Raw genomic sequence first — 18,626 nt, forward strand, 5'->3', positions numbered from 1 at the left:
GCCGATGTTTGGGGTGCTCGCTCCTCCCCTCGCGTCTCTTTTGTTATTCCCAGCCACAGTCTCGCTTCACCGGCGTGTGTTTTGCTCTCGTCCGGCCGCTCCGTCTCTCTCAGCAGAGGCGGCAGACGGCCGAGGATGAGCCTGCGGGGCGAGTGTGAAGCCCGGGGAGAGAGACCACAGGCCGGACCACTGTGCGTTCCCAGCCGGGAGAGCTGAGACGGAGCTGGGCTCCTCGACATTAGCATTACCGTTAGTGTTAGCGTTAGCATCGGCGAGCACAGCTGGACGTGAGCTCTTTATTCACACGGACGGGAGGGGGACAGACATGGAGCCGGGAGGACTCGTCTTCGGGGTTCTGAGTCCTGCCGTTGGACACTGAAGAGGAGCACGCGAGGTGAGCACTGTTATCTTTGTTGTTCTTCCCTCCAGAGGGAAAGCTAGCGGCTCGCTGCAGCCCCAGACAGCTAACACAACACAGCAGCCCGCAGCGTCGGTGCACTGGACAATGAAACCAGACAGGAAACAAAACCACGACACTGTGTGTGTGTGTGTGTGTGTGTGTGTGTGTGTGTGTGTGTGTGTGTGTGTGTGTGTGTGTGTGTGTGTGTGTGTGTGTGTGTGTGTGTGTGTGTCTAAAATGCCACAAAGCAAAAATAGCCACAAAGGGAGCCAATTTACAGCTCCGCGGAAGCGCACAGTGTCATTATGGTGGTGAGACACAACTCCAGACAATGCGTCTGGGTGCAACATCTGTGTGCAGCTGTAAACTCAAGTTCACAGGAAAAGCACCCCAGCAAAGGTCCATTTAATGCCATGGTTTAAAATTTAATTGCAGAATCGTTACAGTGAACATATTGTGCAAGGACATGTAAAATATAAAAAGCAAAAAAGAAGGTTTAAAATGTTAATGTTTTGTCAGTCATTCCCACACGAATACCATAAAACCTAAAACGATGAAAGCATTAAAACAAATAACTTAATCAGAACAAGTGGTTGGAATATAACTATTTGACTTAATGTGTTTCCTGACTTGAAAGCTGAAAATATAGGAGCTTGAAGATTTCTGCTAATGTGTAAAAAAAGGTACAACATCTAAGGTATCCATCATTAAATGCAGTTCCATTGTATTTATTTTTTGAGGTGCACCTGTGTCATCCATTGAGGCACTCACCTCTTTGTCTTCAAAATTTTGCTCATTTATGCCTCTACAGACCACATGTGCAATACCATCCCTTTGTTTATGTGCACTCTGTTGAGAACAGTGATGAGTGGATTTAGCTGTTGTCTTATTTTTTTTTTTTTGGGGGGGGGGGGTACTCTTTGTTTATCTGGGTCAGGGATTGTGCTTCTTAATCGAAGCCTCATGCTGTATCAGTGTGCATTCATAATAACACGGAGCAGTTTGTCTCTGAGCTAAATGAGATGAGACCTCTTCTGACCTGGGAAGCAAAGTTCACTTTACAGGCCTGACAGGACTTCGTCAGATGAAGGATTCATCAAATTAAGAAATAAGTAAGAAATTTCAAACACTCGCTTATGCTGTAATTGTATTTTTGGTAACATGTGGCTTTGACTGATTTTTAAGTTTCAAGTTTATAATTTCACCTATACTTGAGGTCACTTTGCACCATGTAGTTTGCTCAGCTGATTTTAAAATCTTAAGTTGTTTACTGAGTATGTCTACATGTTGTATCAATATTCAAACACTTTAATCAATGTCTATAGCCATTAGCTTTCTCCTTAAATAGAGTAAAATCTTGCTTTATATCTGCCTTCCATTAGCAGAGTATCATAAATGTGCTTTGGATGTAGATGTTTTAGTTGCATTCATGAATGACTGTAAAATGCAAAAAACATTCCACTTCCTGAAACTGAAACTACATCTGAATGTCACCTAAATGTGCTTACCGCAGTCAGTTCCTCTGTGCTCCCAGAGTCTCTAAACATATTGAAGTGCTGCTTTTAAAGCGTTCATTATGTCACAATTTGAACTAGTATTCAGAGTCTTTCATCTGATCTTTGTAGCCGATTATTTAGAATTCTAATTAAGAACATTCTTGTGTGTGTGTGTGTGTGTGTGTGTGTGTGTGTGTGTGTTTTCACCATAATAATTGTTATGTACAGTACTTCATGCATCTGACAAATTTGGTTCAAACTAAACTTTTCTCATTGAATCAAATGTCTGCTGTTGACAATACAATTAAATGCTGTTTAAAAAGATGCTTCTGCTTTGAGTAGTTTCCCAGAGAAGTCCATTATTTGTATGTGAATCCAATTTAAACATTGTACTAATTGCTGTTCATGAGAATATAATCTTTAGTTGTTTTACGTTTGGAGTAGAGATATATCAACACGTCGCATCACAGATATCTGTATTGTTGTTAAAAGGGCTTCAAAACACCTAAGAAGGATCTTCTATTCTAAGAACCCAAAACCAGCTCCTCTGTTTAAAAACTAATCACTTTATCTGTCCCTGAGACCATACTCACAGACACACAAGTCTCAGACAAATCTACCAGTAAGATAAATAAGGCCTTAAAATGACAACTGACAAATGACTTTATATCCTTAATAAATGTAAACAGAAACTTTAAAGTATGTTTTTATTTCCATTTATTGTAAATTTCTGTTGTCAAGACCCCAAATATATATTATGTTAAAATGACTTTATGATGTATCTCGAGCTTTTGATTGTGTTTACTTCTAAATGAGAGGCTTATGAGAGACATAATTTGAACATTTTGTTGAATGTTTTCAAGACTAACTACAGTCACTTCATACTGACGGCTGTATTTGTAGTTAAACTGTGGTTGTACTTGAGTACTTTTCCTAATGTGTGAGGACTTATTTACAATGTAATGAGACAGAAGTGATTTTGAAGTATCAGACAGTCATTGATAATACTGTCAGTCCAGCTTTCATATAGGTCAACAAAATTCTGCATTAAAATAACTCTGAGATGCTCTAAATATGAAAAGGGGGAACTTTGAACAGAAAAATAAATGTTGATACCAAGAGAAATCTTAATTTAAGACAATTTTCTTTAAGTTGTTGTTTTGCTGGTTGTGATTAATCCCTTTGTTGATGCAAAGATTATGAAAATAACACTATTGCAATTGCAACTATTGCAACTGTTGCAATAATTACCATTGCAACAACACATCATCAGTAGGGTAAAACTAACCTGTCTCACGACGGTCTAATTGTAATGTGGTGAGTAGAGGAGTTTATTCTGTTTTGGTTGTATTTCTGTGGTTTAGTAGGCAGATTTTATCCTACTGAGTCATTATCCACCCATGACCAATGCACAAGAATGAGTAGCTTGTTAATTTATTAAAAGGATCATAGTCCCATCTTTGTTTTTCAGTAAAATTTCCCGTTTGGGGGGCGGAATTAAGCTTCTGGCATCCACTCTGCATATCGAACTCCTCATTCTTCTCTGGCCATGCATCTCTTATCCCATGAAATGCCTCTGTTCTCCTCGGAAATATCCATTCGTAATTGATTGGTAGCCGTGCACAAAACCACTAATTTACAGACAGCAAGACAAACATGCTACAGGCTGCGACACATTTAGCCAAATGTCTCTTATCATTAGCAGAGGGTTATCTGAGGGGAGACAGCTGTTTATCAGCCTGCTGCACATCACACTCTCTCTTCTAGTGGATTAACAGCTGCCTTCAGCAAACTGGCCCTGCAGAAGGACGGCTTTCTTGTAAAGGCCTAAAAGGCCTTCTAGATAATTTCAGTTCCTCTCAAACAGCGCAAATTTAATGAGACAGGAAACAGAAAAGTGACTCTCTGACAATACCAGAGTTAAGCAAATGAAAGAGAGGATCTCCACTTTACTCAGTTTGTTTATGTTTCTTTATTACATTTTTAAGGAAGCTTCTGAATGTGTCTATTTAATTCTTATTGGTGAATCAGAAGTTAAAAAAAAAACTAATGATTTGTTTTCACTGAGAGAAGCCTTTGTATTTTGCATGGGGCTGTCACTGTCATCAAATCCCTTTAAATCATTTCTTTATGCACCAAAGTTTTAGAATGTTTATTTTGTAATATTTTGAATTTATGAATCTATGAAAATTGTATGTTAAAGAAAGACAGCGGTGTCAGTGGAGCGAAAAAAGTTCATGATACTGTTTATCCCTTGAAAGGATTTTACTCATGCGTGTCTCAGCACCTAATATTTCTATTTACATACATTAGCGCCTTTATATAATTAATGTGTGGGGGGGAAAAAACCCCCACAACCGAGTAAATGACTGAAATCACACTGAATTGGTACTTTACGATATTTGCACAAATGCTGCAATAACATTGTCTGAACATCCGGTGGATGGACCTCGGGTTGAAGTGTGCATGCAGGCGCAGTGCACATTCTCCAGATTCATACAACAATTTTTAAATAAATTGGCAAATTCCTAACACTTGTACAAATGCCCAAACCGTTGAGCAACAGTTAGGTGGGACCGTTGTGACCAGAGATGAAACATGCTGGGGTTCAGCAGCAGACTGGCCTGATGAAGGCTCAATTCTCACACTTCTCAGTTTGAGGAACCTAAATCGAGAGATGCTCAAAACGTGCTTGAGACAGACACCCACAAGAATTATGAAACTATTATGTGAAAACAAAAGTTGCAACATATTCAAAACACGAGCCATGTGTTTGTGAGGCCCTGCACCTCATACGAGCGAGATAAGGGACTCATCTCTTCACAGGAAGTAAATTCTCTGTGACAGATATTTTCAGGGGAAATGAATCATTCTTATTGTCTGTTCCTCTGCAGAAACTTGCACCACCTGTTGAAAGCAAGACGGGTTTGCGGCGGAGCCCCCATCCTCGAGAGGTCCCTCGATCTTGAACGGCGTCCGGAGCGCGTAACCATGACGACAGGCGGCTGTTGCCACCTGCCCGGCTCTCTGTGCGACTGCGCCAGCACGCCCGGTCTGTGGAAGAGCGTGGAGGAAGGCGGCAGCGAGGGGTGCCAGGCGCTGTACGTCACCCAGGTCACCGCCATAGACGGACGGCTGCTGTCGTCGGTGCTCAAACCCATGAGCGCTCAGAGGTGAGACTTTGAGACGAGGCTGACTTGATTGTCAGTGATACACATTTAGACGTGTGATATGAACTTCAGTGTGTTTTGTGTCACAAGGTCAAGATTAAAGAAGGGGTCAACCCTGAAGTGTCATTTATCGATTTTATTTTATACTAGTACATTAAAACAGTTCAATAGGTTGAAGTTTCTAAAGTGAAGAGTTATGGTTTAAATTCTACTGTTTCAATATAACAGGAAATATTCCCCTTTTTCTTGATTTGGTCCGTCTTGAGTCGGATGGTGGAGTTGCAGAGCCACTGATTTAGACAGTTGAACATGGAGTTTACTTCTCTCAACCAAGAAAAATGCACTTTAGCCAAGATATGGTCACAGGAAACATTATTTTCATTATAATTACTTAAGTACATGCTCTACATTTATACATTGGCGTTGTTGATTTTGGATAGTAAGTACTCCTTTTTGAACATTGTTTTATATTTATTGAGGTATTTTTTATGTAAGACTTGTCTGTAATCAAACCTGCTTAATCACCTAATAAACTAACATCTGGTCATTTCTCGTGAAAACAGACATGATGAAAACTTGTGATCAGTGATTTATCCCCGTGTTTTAACAATATTGCCGTGTTTGGTGCATGTTTTACACGAAGCTGTACTCTGGCTTTGTTCCTAAAGTCTTTCTTTTCTCCTCAGCGATGGACCGATCTGCCGTATCTGTCATGAGGGCGGGAGCGGCGAGGGTCTCCTGTCCCCGTGCGACTGCACCGGCACGCTGGGCACGGTGCACAAGAGCTGCCTGGAGAAGTGGCTGTCATCGTCCAACACCAGCTACTGCGAGCTTTGCCACACCGAGTTCAGCATCGAGCGCCGGCCGAGGCCCCTCACAGAGGTAACAAAGGTCAATGCTCTTTGCCTTGTCCGCATCAATCCCTCCCCGCGCCCGTCTCGTCCGACCCGGCCGTGCGGCTGTGTGTGTTTCCTCTCCCTCGCTTGCTTGCTCGCTCTCTTCTGTAGTGCTGCAGTGTGTCGTCCGGCAGCTTCTGCTCGCTCACCTCCGCCTCCGACTTGCTGTTCCACAGTGGCTGCGGGACCCCGGGCCTCGGAACGAGAAGCGGACGCTCTTCTGTGACATGGTGTGCTTCTTGTTCATCACGCCTCTGGCCGCCATCTCCGGCTGGCTGTGCCTGAGGGGCGCTCAGGATCACCTCCACCTGGGGAGCTGGCTGCAGGCCGTGGGCCTCATCGCGCTCACCATCGCCCTCTTCACCATCTACGTCCTCTGGACCTTGGTAAACGCTCACATCGAACCTTACTGTGATGCAGCTGTGGGCACGGTGCGGAGTTGTAACGCAGATCTCTTTGTTTCCGCCCCAGGTGTCCTTCCGCTACCACTGTCAGCTCTACTCCGAGTGGAGGAGAACAAACCAAAAGGTCCGTCTGCTTATTCCACAAGCCAAGGAGTATAACTCTTCCCAGCATTCCTTGCTCTCTACCAAACTGTCCAAGAAGTCGGCCAATGAGAGCATAGTATGAGACCGTGCGGACATGGTTGCTGATGTTGGTGTTGATGCACGCTGGAAAGACTGAAAAGAAGCACTCGTGGGCTTTTTTCTTTGCTTTCTTCCTTTTTTTTAAATTTTTTTTTAAAATTTTTATTCTTTGCGTCATCGTTGCATTTTTTTTTCCCCCACCATGCGTTTTGTATCCTCAGTCGTTCTTTGGGAGCAGAAACAGACACGTTTGACTGGAATCTGCAAGTCCTCCAGAGCTGTTTTCATGACGGAACAGCAGAAAGGACCGACAGGTGGAACTGTGCAGACGAGTATCAGGCTCATGGCCCGGGGACGCTGAACCAACAGCGAGGGAGAAATGAGTGGTGGTCAGCTTCAACAAGGATTGTGAAATGTCAGGAATCTCCTGCTCAGTGCGGTTCTCTGTAGATTGCTGAGCGCAGCGGATATCTAGTGAAAGTAACTGCCGGTCGTGTAGCACGCGGACATGCATTCATCTGCTTCGGCCTTCCGGTTTCTGCACGGAGGCGCCCGTAATGGAGAGCTTTAAAACTACTATGTGATCACTTACCAATCTGCAGATGGAAATTTGGTCAGCACGTGATGACAATTAAAAACGTTAAAATTAACACAGAACTTTTACAGAGTTTGTCTTTATCTCCATCAGCTTTGACATCCCATTCAGGAAGAGATGGCGGCGGAAGCGTCATGAAGCCAGAGATCGTGCAATAACAAACTGTGGACTTCACGCTTCTCACAGTACTTAAAGAGACCTTTAACGACGTGCGCAGTCATGCGTGCACGCAGCGCTGTTTGTAACTTTCTGGGATTCTTTTAGTTTTTTTTTTTAACTATTTTTTAACCACTTAAAAATAAGTAAAACCTTTTACTATTCCTACCAAGGTAGGATTGAACAGTGTCCTCACTGAGGTTCTTGTATTATCAGCACTTACAAGTAGGTCTTTATATTTATATAGATGGATAGAAAACTCCATTCAAATAGCTTTCCGAGGAACATTATCACAAATATCGTTTGGTGACTGCCGCATTACTCATGTTGCCTGTTGAAGACCTCTTTTCACATTTATTTGCACATTTTCCCACGTGTGTAATTTTTTTTCTTTTTTTCCCCCATTAATCAGTTTTAATTCTCGTCAAATTGTTAATGTTTGATCAAATTCAATGTCTCGGTCAGGGAATTTTAGTGCCGGCGAGCCGTAAATGTTACCATTTTGATGTTACTGATCTCACTCATCGGGAAGTGTTGGCGCTCTGGTGCGGAGGTCAGTTCGGTGCTTCTTCTCAAACAGTTTGCGATCCGAGCTGCGGAGTGTTTGGTATCCAGACTTCCAGGTCCGAGATTGGTCTACTTTCCAACATGGTTTCAGTCTTCAGTCCAATTCATTTAAGCTTGGGACAGACGGTTATTTGCTTTTCACACACACCGGGGGCAAACTTAAAGATGAAAACAGAACGTGTTGGACTGAGGAAAGCCCTTTAATCAATGGACCTGATGAAGACCGGCGGCTGAACGCAGTTTCTATGAAAGTGTAGCTTTCTAACTCTGAGCTCACAGTTAATGTGCAAACTCATATAAACAGCCAAAACTGTGCAAACTTGGATCTCTCTGACAATTGTCTGTTTGATAGACTTTTTATTTATTGTTGCTATATTTTGAATCCAAATTTTTTTTTTTTTTTTGACAATCAGTTTGACCCTGCTTTATTCTTACGAATTTATTTTTATTCAGTTTTTCAGTAAATTTATTTTTAATTTCCTGGAGTTTGTGTACAGTACAGATGCATCTTTAAAAATATGATAAAAAAGATCCTTTGTTTTCCTCAATTTAAACAAAAACTGTGAAATTTATTAAAATATATTCAATATTTTAAGTTTTTTTTTGCAGTTTACAGTACTTCAAAATATTAAAATATAAGATCAGATTTATTTTAACCAAAGGCAAAAATTATTATCATACGGATTTTGTTTCAAAGGTTTTAGTGTATAAGATATGAGTGGAAAAACAAACCTTTCCAATCATGATGTGTTTTTGAGATACACCAGAAAACAATCCAAGGTTACTTTTTATTGACCGCAATATATTCAGTTTTTTTAACCAAATTTTAAATTCAGATAATCTTTTTTCCCAGTAAATTGATCCGTCAGCTCTGAGGCTTCGGTGATATTTTCGAATTCAGGTGTGTCTCAGAAGATGACGTTAGATGTTAAGTCTTATTTTCCCTCGTGATTTATCATTCGCAGATGAACTTCTATATATTCTGAATTTATTATGCACAAAGTAAGCTATTTCATTTAGTTTCCTGTTTTAGTTTTTATTATTTTAGCCTTCAGGTCATAAAATCACAAACACTTTATTAAATAAGATTCTTGTCATATTTTTTCCTGCTTTATTTAACCAGATGCCTCGATTAACACACGTTCTGAGTTTGTACTGAAAATAATGAACCTTTAAATGAAAATCCAATTTTTTTTAGATCCACCTGTGAAAGGGAAATTGAAAACTGTGAAAACAAATGGACAATTGTTTGGTTGACTGTTTATTTGCTCTGACTAAAATAAATCCCGAATCAGTTTCACACTTTGACCTCATTTCATTGTTATGAACTGATTTTCATCAGTTTTCCAGTAGTTTGATCTCTTTGTAAATACGTACATCTCTCCTGATGTAAAGTGGCCAAAACGCAAATCATTATTGTTGTATATTACTGATGCGCTTCATTTAAACTACACATTTTCTTTGGAACAATCAGTGATGTATTTAAATGAATTTGGAGGTCTTGAGCTGCAAGTGTGCTTTTAATGAGGTGGTTCCCTCAATCAGGACAGTTTCAGTTTGAGTTGTAAGAGTCCTTTTGTTTTGTTTTGTTTTGTTTTGTTTTGTTTTGTTTTGTTCTTTGTCTCTGCTGCACTGTTTTCCTTCTCCAGAGGTTTGATCGCTCTCGGGTCGGAGCTGCAGGGACGAGCGCTGACTCAGGACATTTGCTTAAAGACTGACGGTGTGGCCTTACGGGGAAGCGGTGGCTCTGAAAGCTGTCGTCTGTCCCTGGCCTCCTGTTTACACACTTTGGTTCATTTAGCTCCCAGGGCTGGCCTATATACTGCCCCAGTTAAACATTTGCTTGTTTTTAACCGATCACAGAACAAAGGATTATATCCTGCGACACTGCCATGCAGCTGACGGCTCATCTGCTTTACGGGCTTATGAGTCATTTGATCATCTGTGTGTTTACTGTTCGTCATACGTCAGTCTTTAAGTCCAGGAAGTACTGAGATCCCCGGTGGAAATGAATATCTCTGTTTTCGGAGTGCGTACTGGTCTGTGTTCGACTCTATGATGCTGTGAAACATCAAAAAACACGGATTTACTCCCCAAAGATCTTTTCAGATAATCTTTTTTTGACATCCACATTTCAAATTCTGGCAGAGATTTTGAATAATTGTCATTGTCATTAGATAAATTAACATTTATCTGCCTCTTATATTGCATTTTAACATTTTATGATCTTTAAATTCTGATGTCTGTAGTCACAGGCCACATGTATGTTGATCTGTATCATTTGTAATTTATGTTTTGCGATTCTTCAGTATTCACATGTTTGAATATGGCGGTGTTTATGGTGTGCTGTGGAAAACAAAAGAAAGATGTCCTCATCAGAAGTCCTGGTGCCTGCAATCAGCCAAGTATTGTTTGCAAAGCAAATAAAAATAAAACCATAACCATGAGCTGAGAGTGAATGATCATTTGAGTTGCTTTGTCAGCGACAAACGGCGCCTCCAGACCAGGAGCAGGAACAGCAGTGAAGCTGGAGAGAGAATCTGTTTCCTGTGAGGCAGAGTTTAGGAGCCTGAAGGAACAAAGGTTGGTGACCAGGACAGCCGAGGAACGCCTTGATGTGTTTGATACGGCTGCTTACTGATCATCCTCTTTGTCCAAATGTCATTAGTTTGAGCCTGTTTTCATCCACGAACTCACTAATCCCAGTGAAAAACAAACCTTTAGGTTTCTCCTGGACAGAATATCCTCAGCTGGTCCTTAAGCAGCTTAGTTAGCAAAAACACACACACAAGTTCAAAATACCTTAAATGCTGTCTATACAAATAATATTTAGTGTGTCAGAAAGAAAACAAGTATAAACATGTTTAATTTAGTACCAAGAGTGATGTAAGCTGACTACTCCATAATCTTTAAGAATTACTACTTTTTATTTTGACTAAGAGTCTTTATAGATAAACATTAGGATTTTAGATTATCAATGACAATAAAACAAGGAGCAGCTCATGTTTTCCCTCAAACTTAGATACAAGAGGCCCTCTTTAAAATTGTTTTACTTATTCATTTAACTTATTTTGGGTTTATTTTGAGATTAATTTACTCAAACTTCCTAAAGCACATCTGAAATCTTACAAGGTGAACATTTTTATTGAAGCACAAACTACTGTGACAAGCAGAGAGAGAAACACAAACACAGCTGCATTCATGCCTGTGGGCAATTCAGAGTCACCAGTAAGACTGAAGGTTTTAGGACAGTATGAGTCCAGATGAACGCCACACAGAAAAGTCTCCTCAAATCAACCTGGGCTTCAAACAAGGACATTTTGCGAGGAGTGAAGCGTGCTATCCACTACACAACTGTGCAGCCTTGGCGTGGACTCCTAATAAAACAGCAGATCAGAGCAGAGATGAAAGGAGCTCAAAAGCTACTGGTGCATTGCTTTAACTGTACTTAACTGAGAGAAAAGTCCTGTCTGGAAAAAATATCAATCCATAAATCATTCTTCTCTAAATTGCCTTGAAATATAAATTGGTTTGTATCTGTAATGCCAGTTATGTGTAATATTCAATGCACTTGTTGAACATGTATGAAATTGATCGTGTGTGTATGTATTGTCTGAACAGAATGGGCAGCCTTAACACCAAGTACTTGAGTAAATGTTCATTTAAAAAACCTGCAAACCTTAAAAAACAACAAAAAACAAGTTAGAGACGTCAAAACATTCAACAAACTAGTTCAGTCAAGAGTTTTATTGTAAATTTTTACAGTTCTTCAACTGAGAGTAAAACAATGACAAACCTAAGCCAAATCGTCTTCAATAAATACATAATGAGGATATTTTTGGCATGATATCGTAGCTGATGTAAGAGGGGAGTAAGAACCACACTGTCAAACTCATAATACTGCTTCACCAGGCTGGAGTGTCTGTCTGCGGTCTAGCTACGCAGTACCATCTAGTGGTAGCTGTTGAAATGTGTTTCACTACCTCCCTACTAATGTCAGCGTTGTGTTGTCGGTGTCAGAACAACCTGACGGGAGGCGAACAAGCGAACGCCCCCCTCCTTCATGGCATGGTCCTTCACACTGACTCCAGGAACGACTCCACTGACCAAGACACATAGAAAGGCTTCTGAAGGTTTTTCTTTCATGGCAGCAAGAGCACGAGTGACTTCAAATGTACTATATAAAACAGAGAGAAAAAAAAAAAGAGTGGTGGGGGTACAGTGAAGAGGGAGTTGGCCGTGAGCAGAGCTACAGAGGGGAAAGTGCACAGCTGATGTGATGGCGAGGTGAACGTGGAGGACAGGGCGAGCGCCGTCACAGGCTCTGGCAGCACTGCAGTTTGTTGCCCTTCTGCCCGTCGGTGGTTGGAGGGACACTGATGTCCACTACATTGTTGCCCGGAGATTCGTCGTGCGCAGATCTGTCGGCTATCTGCTTCTGTGACACGATGCGGTAGATTTCTGAGGAGCAGGAAAAAAATCAAATCAAGAAATTAAAAAGTGAAGACCGTCATACATCTTTAACTGGGACACGCTTTGATGTATTTGTTGAAAGCTTTTACAATACTTTTTTTAGTTTAGTAGGATTTTACAATTAATATAAACATCATCAAATGTGTGGAATTGTTCAACCATCTTCAAAGTCATGTCACCACTCACATTACTTTTAAAGAAAAAAGACATTAACTTTCAGTAAATACCTACTCCTCTAAAATATAAATCAAACTAGAAATGCACTTCTACATTTGTAAGGAACATGCATTTGTTGGATGAACAGCAGAACCGAATCTTCTCTGTTAATACAAAATATGTTCTCTGCTCTTGATTCTGGTTTGGGCCACACTGCGGTGGAGTGAGCTTCACTTTCCAATATTTCAAATCCAAGACTAGAATCCTCTCTGCGTTGAGGTTTGCATGTTCTTCCTGTGCGTGCGATGGTTTTCTCTGTAAAATTGGTGCAAATCAGCCTGTCTGTCTCGCCGTGTTTATCTTGTGATGTTTAGAATATTAAGGAATTTATCTTCATTCTGATTTATTTTGTATTCAGACTAGATGTCTTTCCTCCACAGGTCACTAGAGGGAGCTCCAGCAGCACAGTTTGAAAATCAAAGAGCTACAAAAAAAAAAAACTATACAAAGCTGATTTTTTTTAAGCCTCCTGACTCTTCACTGAAGTTTCCTTCAGTAGTTTTTATTTCAGGGACACAGCAACAGTTGATCACTGTGGTCAGCTTTTACTCTGCAGAGCTGCTTAAACCTACAGCCTTCAGCTCCTCAGTCCAGTAGGTCAATATTACAGCACAGAGCTACTGAAGATTCTCTCTTGTTAAAAACAGATATAGCAAATCAAAAAGCCTCACCTGACAATATGTTCTTGAATGCCTCCTCAACGTTTGTGGAGTCCAGCGCTGACGTTTCAATGAAGGACAGCGTGTTTTTCTCTGATGTGGGAGAAGAGGAATGAAAATATTTAAGCGTGCGTCTCAGTGGTTTGGACCATCACCTGGCTGAAGCACGACACTGAGCGTAGTTTACCTGCGAACGCTCGAGCCTCGTCGGTGGGCACGGCTCTGAGGTGGCGGAGGTCGCTCTTGTTTCCCACCAGCATGATGACGATGTTGTTGTCGGCGTGGTCTCTCAGCTCCTTCAGCCAGCGCTCCACGTTCTCGTACGTCAGGTGCTTGGCAATGTCGTAAACTAGGAGAGCCCCAACCGCACCCCGATAATACCTGAGGGCAACAGAGCACAGGACAGGCAAGTGTGAAGCAACAATTTACCAGCAGAGAATGGAAAACCTGACGAGTTCTACACGTAGAAACATGAAAGCATCAGTGTGGAGCCATGGTTGCTCACAGAAGTTACAAAGCTGGTAATGAAGGGGGCGACTGACATGATCAGTCACATTGATCCATGAGTGACAGCTCCCATTGAAGGTGCTTGTACAAGACTGGGAAACATTTAGGGTTTTTAACAAAAACATTTTGGGTGATCAAACAGGCAACTTTCACTCACTTCACTAAGAAACTGCAGTTTAACACCAGTGGCAGCCAACACAGGGTCCGCAGGCGCTTCCGGGGATGTTATGAAAATAGTGACAATAGATGAAATGTGGGGATACTTTGTTTTTATAAGAGGAGTAATTTCAAACCAAGTAATACAAATGTGCTTAATTAATGGAAAATATGAAAATAATCTGAGATGTGTTCACTGACTTTCAGGTGTTGAACCTGATTGAGATGAAGAGTCTGAATAAAGTCTGCATCCGTCGGTTTCTCGCCTGGTCAGTCACTGCTAATGATTCCTGAACCTCCTCACACTCCAGTCGCTCCATTCATGATAAGTATTCAGAAAGAGCTCTTCGTATTACCCTGCATCACTCCAGTAGCCCCCACTTTCAAAATGTTTGATTCTTAATTTACTGTAAGAGCAAGCAGAACTTCTCATCCAATTAAAAATATGTAAAAGCATTTCAGTGTATTTCAGGAAAAGAAATTACACTTTTTTTTATCAGTTTGCAAACAGAGCTTTGAATTTGCTCAATGAGATCAAATGTTGAAGCTTTAGTGATTTTGACAGATTCCTTAGCGAGGAAAGGCTGTTTTGTGAAGTTCTGGGTGGATTTTGGGGAGTCCCCAAAATTATGCCGCATGATTTAAACTAATAGTTTAGATATACAGGCTTGCTTTGTTGTGTAATAGGCTTCTTAGCGTGACTTAAAGACATAATGTGGGAAGTTTTGAGTTTAGAGAGAGTCTTTGAGGGAGAAATTAATTCCAACATTTAAGCAAGTGTGAAATAGCACACTAAAAGCTTCAGGACCGGCCTTCAACATGATAAGAGCCAAGTTTAGAGTTAATGTATATTTGTTAAAGTGTTTGAACCGCGTAGCCCCAGTAAACGTAAACACTCATATAACACTTCAAACTCACGCAGAGGTGATGGCTCTGTAGCGCTCCTGTCCAGCTGTGTCCCAGATCTGAGCCTTTATCGTCTTGCCATCCACCTGGATGCTGCGGGTGGCAAACTCCACGCCGATAGTGCTCTTGCTCTCCAGGTTGAACTCATTTCTCGTGAAACGGGACAGCAGGTTACTCTTCCCCACTCCAGAGTCTCCGATAAGAACGACTAGGAACAAAAAACACGAAAAGTGACACTCAGATGTTCACAAGGCTGGAAACACAAGCTCTCAGATTTCAAGGCATTCCCGAAGTTACTGTGTGACCAGGGTGTGTTTCACGCTTGATTGAGGGTTAATGAAAAGCAACTGATGAATTAATGCTGCAGTCCCACACACTGGAGTCCTGCTGCTTCCAGCCAAAGTGAAAGTGCTGACAAGCCGTTTCCTATCTGCACAGAGGAATCCTGATCAGAGTCTGCCCTGGTGGGACCCGGGCAGGAAGAAGCTGCCAATACGTTGCTTTCTGGGAATCTGACTCAACAATTTCTCAAGGCCTCTGTTCCTGTGACGCTGCAACGAATCATCACTATCTCAGTCTCTGGCAGTCTCACTGGACCAGATTATGTATGCACCTGATAAAAGATATGTACTAGTGAGCTCCTCCAGTGCTACAAAAACAAAACTTTGGGATGTGCAAAAATAAAGTTTGCAAGTATCTAAAAAAGAAAAAAAAAGAAAAAAAGTGACCATTTGATATGATTTATCTTTTGAAATGAAGCAGGTTTAAAGTCTGGAAATCAAAAATGACATAAATGAAATCAAGTTAGAATTTGGTGCTTTCAAAAAAGAGACAATAAAAAGCTGAGGACGGTGAACTGCTGTCATGTGACCAGAGACTCAGAGATCCGCTCAGGTCAGGCTGCCTGATGCAGAAATATAACTCCAAACAAACAGTCCTGTCGGGGAGACACAGCAGTTTCCTCTTTTTCTCTCACCTACAGAGAGTTTCCTCCCTCAGGCGACAGGTTTGCCCAGCTGCACCACCACAAAGGGAACTGATCTTCATCAGTCACATGTATCTAACTCCATAAACGCAGACGGAACAGCCGCCGCTGTGGATTTCTATACTTTATAAGAGATCGCTTCTAACTGATGACAAATTCCCACTTGATAACTGCCTGTGTCTTCACTAGCTGCTAGCTCTGGTCCCACTCTCCCACACACGCCCTGCTTTCTCAAGCATCTGCGAACGAAAATCAGAAATAATCTTGACGCGAATGAAGCCACGGTGCTGATGAATAAGAGTTAAAGGCGAGGTCGATCACACGGAGTGAGAGAATTGAGGCTAACGCAGCCCGGCTAGCCGCGGCTAGCCGCCGCCGCCGCCGCCGCCGCTGCCAGCTGATGTAGGAGCGCAGCTAGCAGGCTAACTCCGCCGGAGCCCGGCGCTCCGCTCCGCTCCACTCCGCCGCGACCAGCACCGCCACCGCCGCCGCTCACCTTTGAACAAGAAGTCATACTCGTCGTCTCTGTTCCCCATGGTCTGACACAACAATCACCTCCTTCCCAGAGAGCGCAGTGACGAGAGGAAATCTGTCCCTGCCCTGCGGACCAGGGTGGCGAGCCAAGATGACAGGAGACAATGCGCACATTGCGCAGGAGGAGCTCGCGACCACGTGACTCCCTGTGTGTGTGTGTGTGTGTGTGTGTGTGTGTGTGTGTGTGTGTGTGTGTGTGTGTGTGTGTGTGTGTGAGAGAGAGAGAGAGAGAGACACACACACAGAGGGAGAATCTAACTCCAGCATGTCCTTTGGATTTGTACCACATGTACTGATATAATACACAATGATATTGTCTTCAGTTCTCAGCTGAGTATTATTCATAGTAATCTTTGTATGTATCGGTAATATGTTACTGCTGGTTGATTGTATTTAACCTGGAAACACTGATAAATATCCATCCATTCACCGTTTTTTCCCTTATCCACACACACACACACACACACACACACACACACACACACACACACACACCTATGGGCAACTTATAGCCACCAATTAACTTCACATGCATGTGGACTGTGGAAGGAAGGAGTATCCAGAGGAAACCCACAAATGTGACGTTGTCACTGTACAGTAAAAAAAATGTATTCTAAATCTAAATCTAAATCTAAATCTATTATCTATCTATCTATCTATCTATCTATCTATCCATCTATCTATTAAACATCTGAGTGATGTTTTGTAACAGTGCATGTGATCAAATATTTGTATCATATTTCATATCATTAAGCAAGAGATGTTTTCAAAATAGACACAAATGTTTTTGTGATTATGAAAAGTTTATTGCAGAAGTACCATATTGTGTCAAAATCCAATGAATTTGCTAAACTTACTCAAAGTTACACCTGTCTCGGTCATTTTGTTATTGTTAGACTGAACAAAATGCTCATAAAAGAGAAAATGACCAAACATGGTCCATTATCCAATGAAGGGGTAACTTTAAGGGCCAGAGCCCCCACAGAAATAATAAAAAAAAATGTCAATATTCATTTTAAAACTACAGTTGTACCATAGAGATTTCCCTTTCCAAACACCAGTGCATGAATGCCATTTTTCCATAAAGTAACAAGGTGACACAGAGGGGATGCATTTGAAAAAAAATGTTGTTCTTGGGGGAAGTGAGGAAGGAGACTCGTGAAAATTACAAGGAGGTAATTTGCTTTATTACAACAGTGTATCAAAAACATATGCATTTAACCTGTTATTATTCTAAAATGGCAAAACACAAGACAATGTAAATACGTATTTCCCAAACGTAAAAACCCTGAAGAAGAAGAGTGCTAAAACAACCTACAGTTCAGATTTATGAATAGATCTGTCAAAGGACCGTTTCACAGCTTATTTATGGATCTTTTTTCAAAGTTCCCTTCAGAATGTCCCACCTCCCCACACACACGCTGAGCTGTCCGTGGTGCTGAAACAAAAATAATGCCTGCAGGGGCATAATTAGGTCGTTTTGGCACTTTTTGATGAAAGGTATGTCGAAGCAGAAGGGGACTGCCTGTGTGGTGCAAGTCTGTAGCAGTCAATACTTCCACATTTTTACAACAGCTGCTGCATTTTGAAAATCATCAAAATCACCTTTCTGTTTTTTAAAAAGAAGTTTAAAGCGACCAAATGAAGTTTCTAATGTCTCAAGATTATTTTGAAGACCCTTCATCATGCAGTTGCATCATGCTGAATCTCAATTACAAGAAGGGAAATTACTGAAGCGTGGTTTTCAATCACATTCGTTCATTGCCAATACCATTAATTACATTTATTTAGCTGAGTCTAATTTTGATTAGCATTTCTTGGACTACATGACACACACCCAAAATCTCAAGATGCACTTTCTGACTGAAATCCAGTTTTAGTTTTTGGTTGAATCGTGGATTCTCTGTAAAATGTCACTGTTACAACTGTTTGGATCCATAGAAAAACAATATTAGAGAGAGAGAGAGAGAGAGAGAGAGAGAGAGAGAGAGAGAGAGAGAGAGAGAGAGAGGGAGAGAGAGAGAGAGACTGGATTTAAAAATTAAACCTATTTGGGCTTTATATATTTTGCTATTTTTTTTATTATATGATTCATATTAGGGCTTATTTTGCATTTTAGAATGATGCCCAACACATATACAGCCAAAAAAAATTATTCTATTCAAATTCTTTTCAACAGTATTTTTTAACAGAATGATTAAAAACATGAATGAATACAAAAACATCCTCTCAGAATTTAAAAAGGGAAAATCCTGCTCACAAAATACATTTCCAAGAAATCCAGTTCTCAAAGGATCAGGAGCCTTTTATTGATTTTGAAAGT

At 41.2% G+C, this 18,626-nt stretch overlaps 2 protein-coding genes across 3 annotated transcripts; one reads left to right on the plus strand and one right to left on the minus strand.

Annotated features, from left to right (window-relative positions):
- Nucleotides 1-56: 56 nt before the first annotated feature.
- marchf2 (membrane-associated ring finger (C3HC4) 2) lies at nt 57-7,553 on the plus strand. The gene is made up of 5 exons (XM_030082924.1): nt 57-394; nt 4,791-5,069; nt 5,753-5,948; nt 6,139-6,348; nt 6,434-7,553. The coding sequence occupies exons 2-5, from the start codon at nt 4,888-4,890 to the stop codon at nt 6,590-6,592; spliced, it is 747 nt and encodes a 248-aa protein (XP_029938784.1). The 5' UTR covers nt 57-394; nt 4,791-4,887; the 3' UTR covers nt 6,593-7,553.
- Nucleotides 7,554-11,623: 4,070 nt separating this feature from the next.
- Nucleotides 11,624-16,422, minus strand: LOC115381494 (ras-related protein Rab-11B-like). Of its 2 annotated transcripts, none has more exons than XM_030082929.1 (5): nt 16,266-16,422; nt 14,797-14,992; nt 13,403-13,596; nt 13,233-13,308; nt 11,624-12,333 (listed from the first exon to the last, which is right to left on the minus strand). In XM_030082929.1, exons 1-5 carry the CDS (start codon nt 16,303-16,305, stop codon nt 12,183-12,185), a joined length of 657 nt encoding a protein of 218 aa, XP_029938789.1. In that variant the 5' UTR covers nt 16,306-16,422; the 3' UTR covers nt 11,624-12,182. The 2 variants fall into 2 exon arrangements, with proteins under 2 accessions (XP_029938789.1, XP_029938788.1); XM_030082928.1 differs by having other exon boundaries at nt 11,624-12,328; nt 13,228-13,308; nt 16,266-16,421.
- Nucleotides 16,423-18,626: the final 2,204 nt, after the last annotated feature.

Source organism: Salarias fasciatus, chromosome 23, assembly GCF_902148845.1.
Source record: "Salarias fasciatus chromosome 23, fSalaFa1.1, whole genome shotgun sequence".
Classification (NCBI taxonomy): Eukaryota; Metazoa; Chordata; class Actinopteri; order Blenniiformes; family Blenniidae; genus Salarias; species Salarias fasciatus.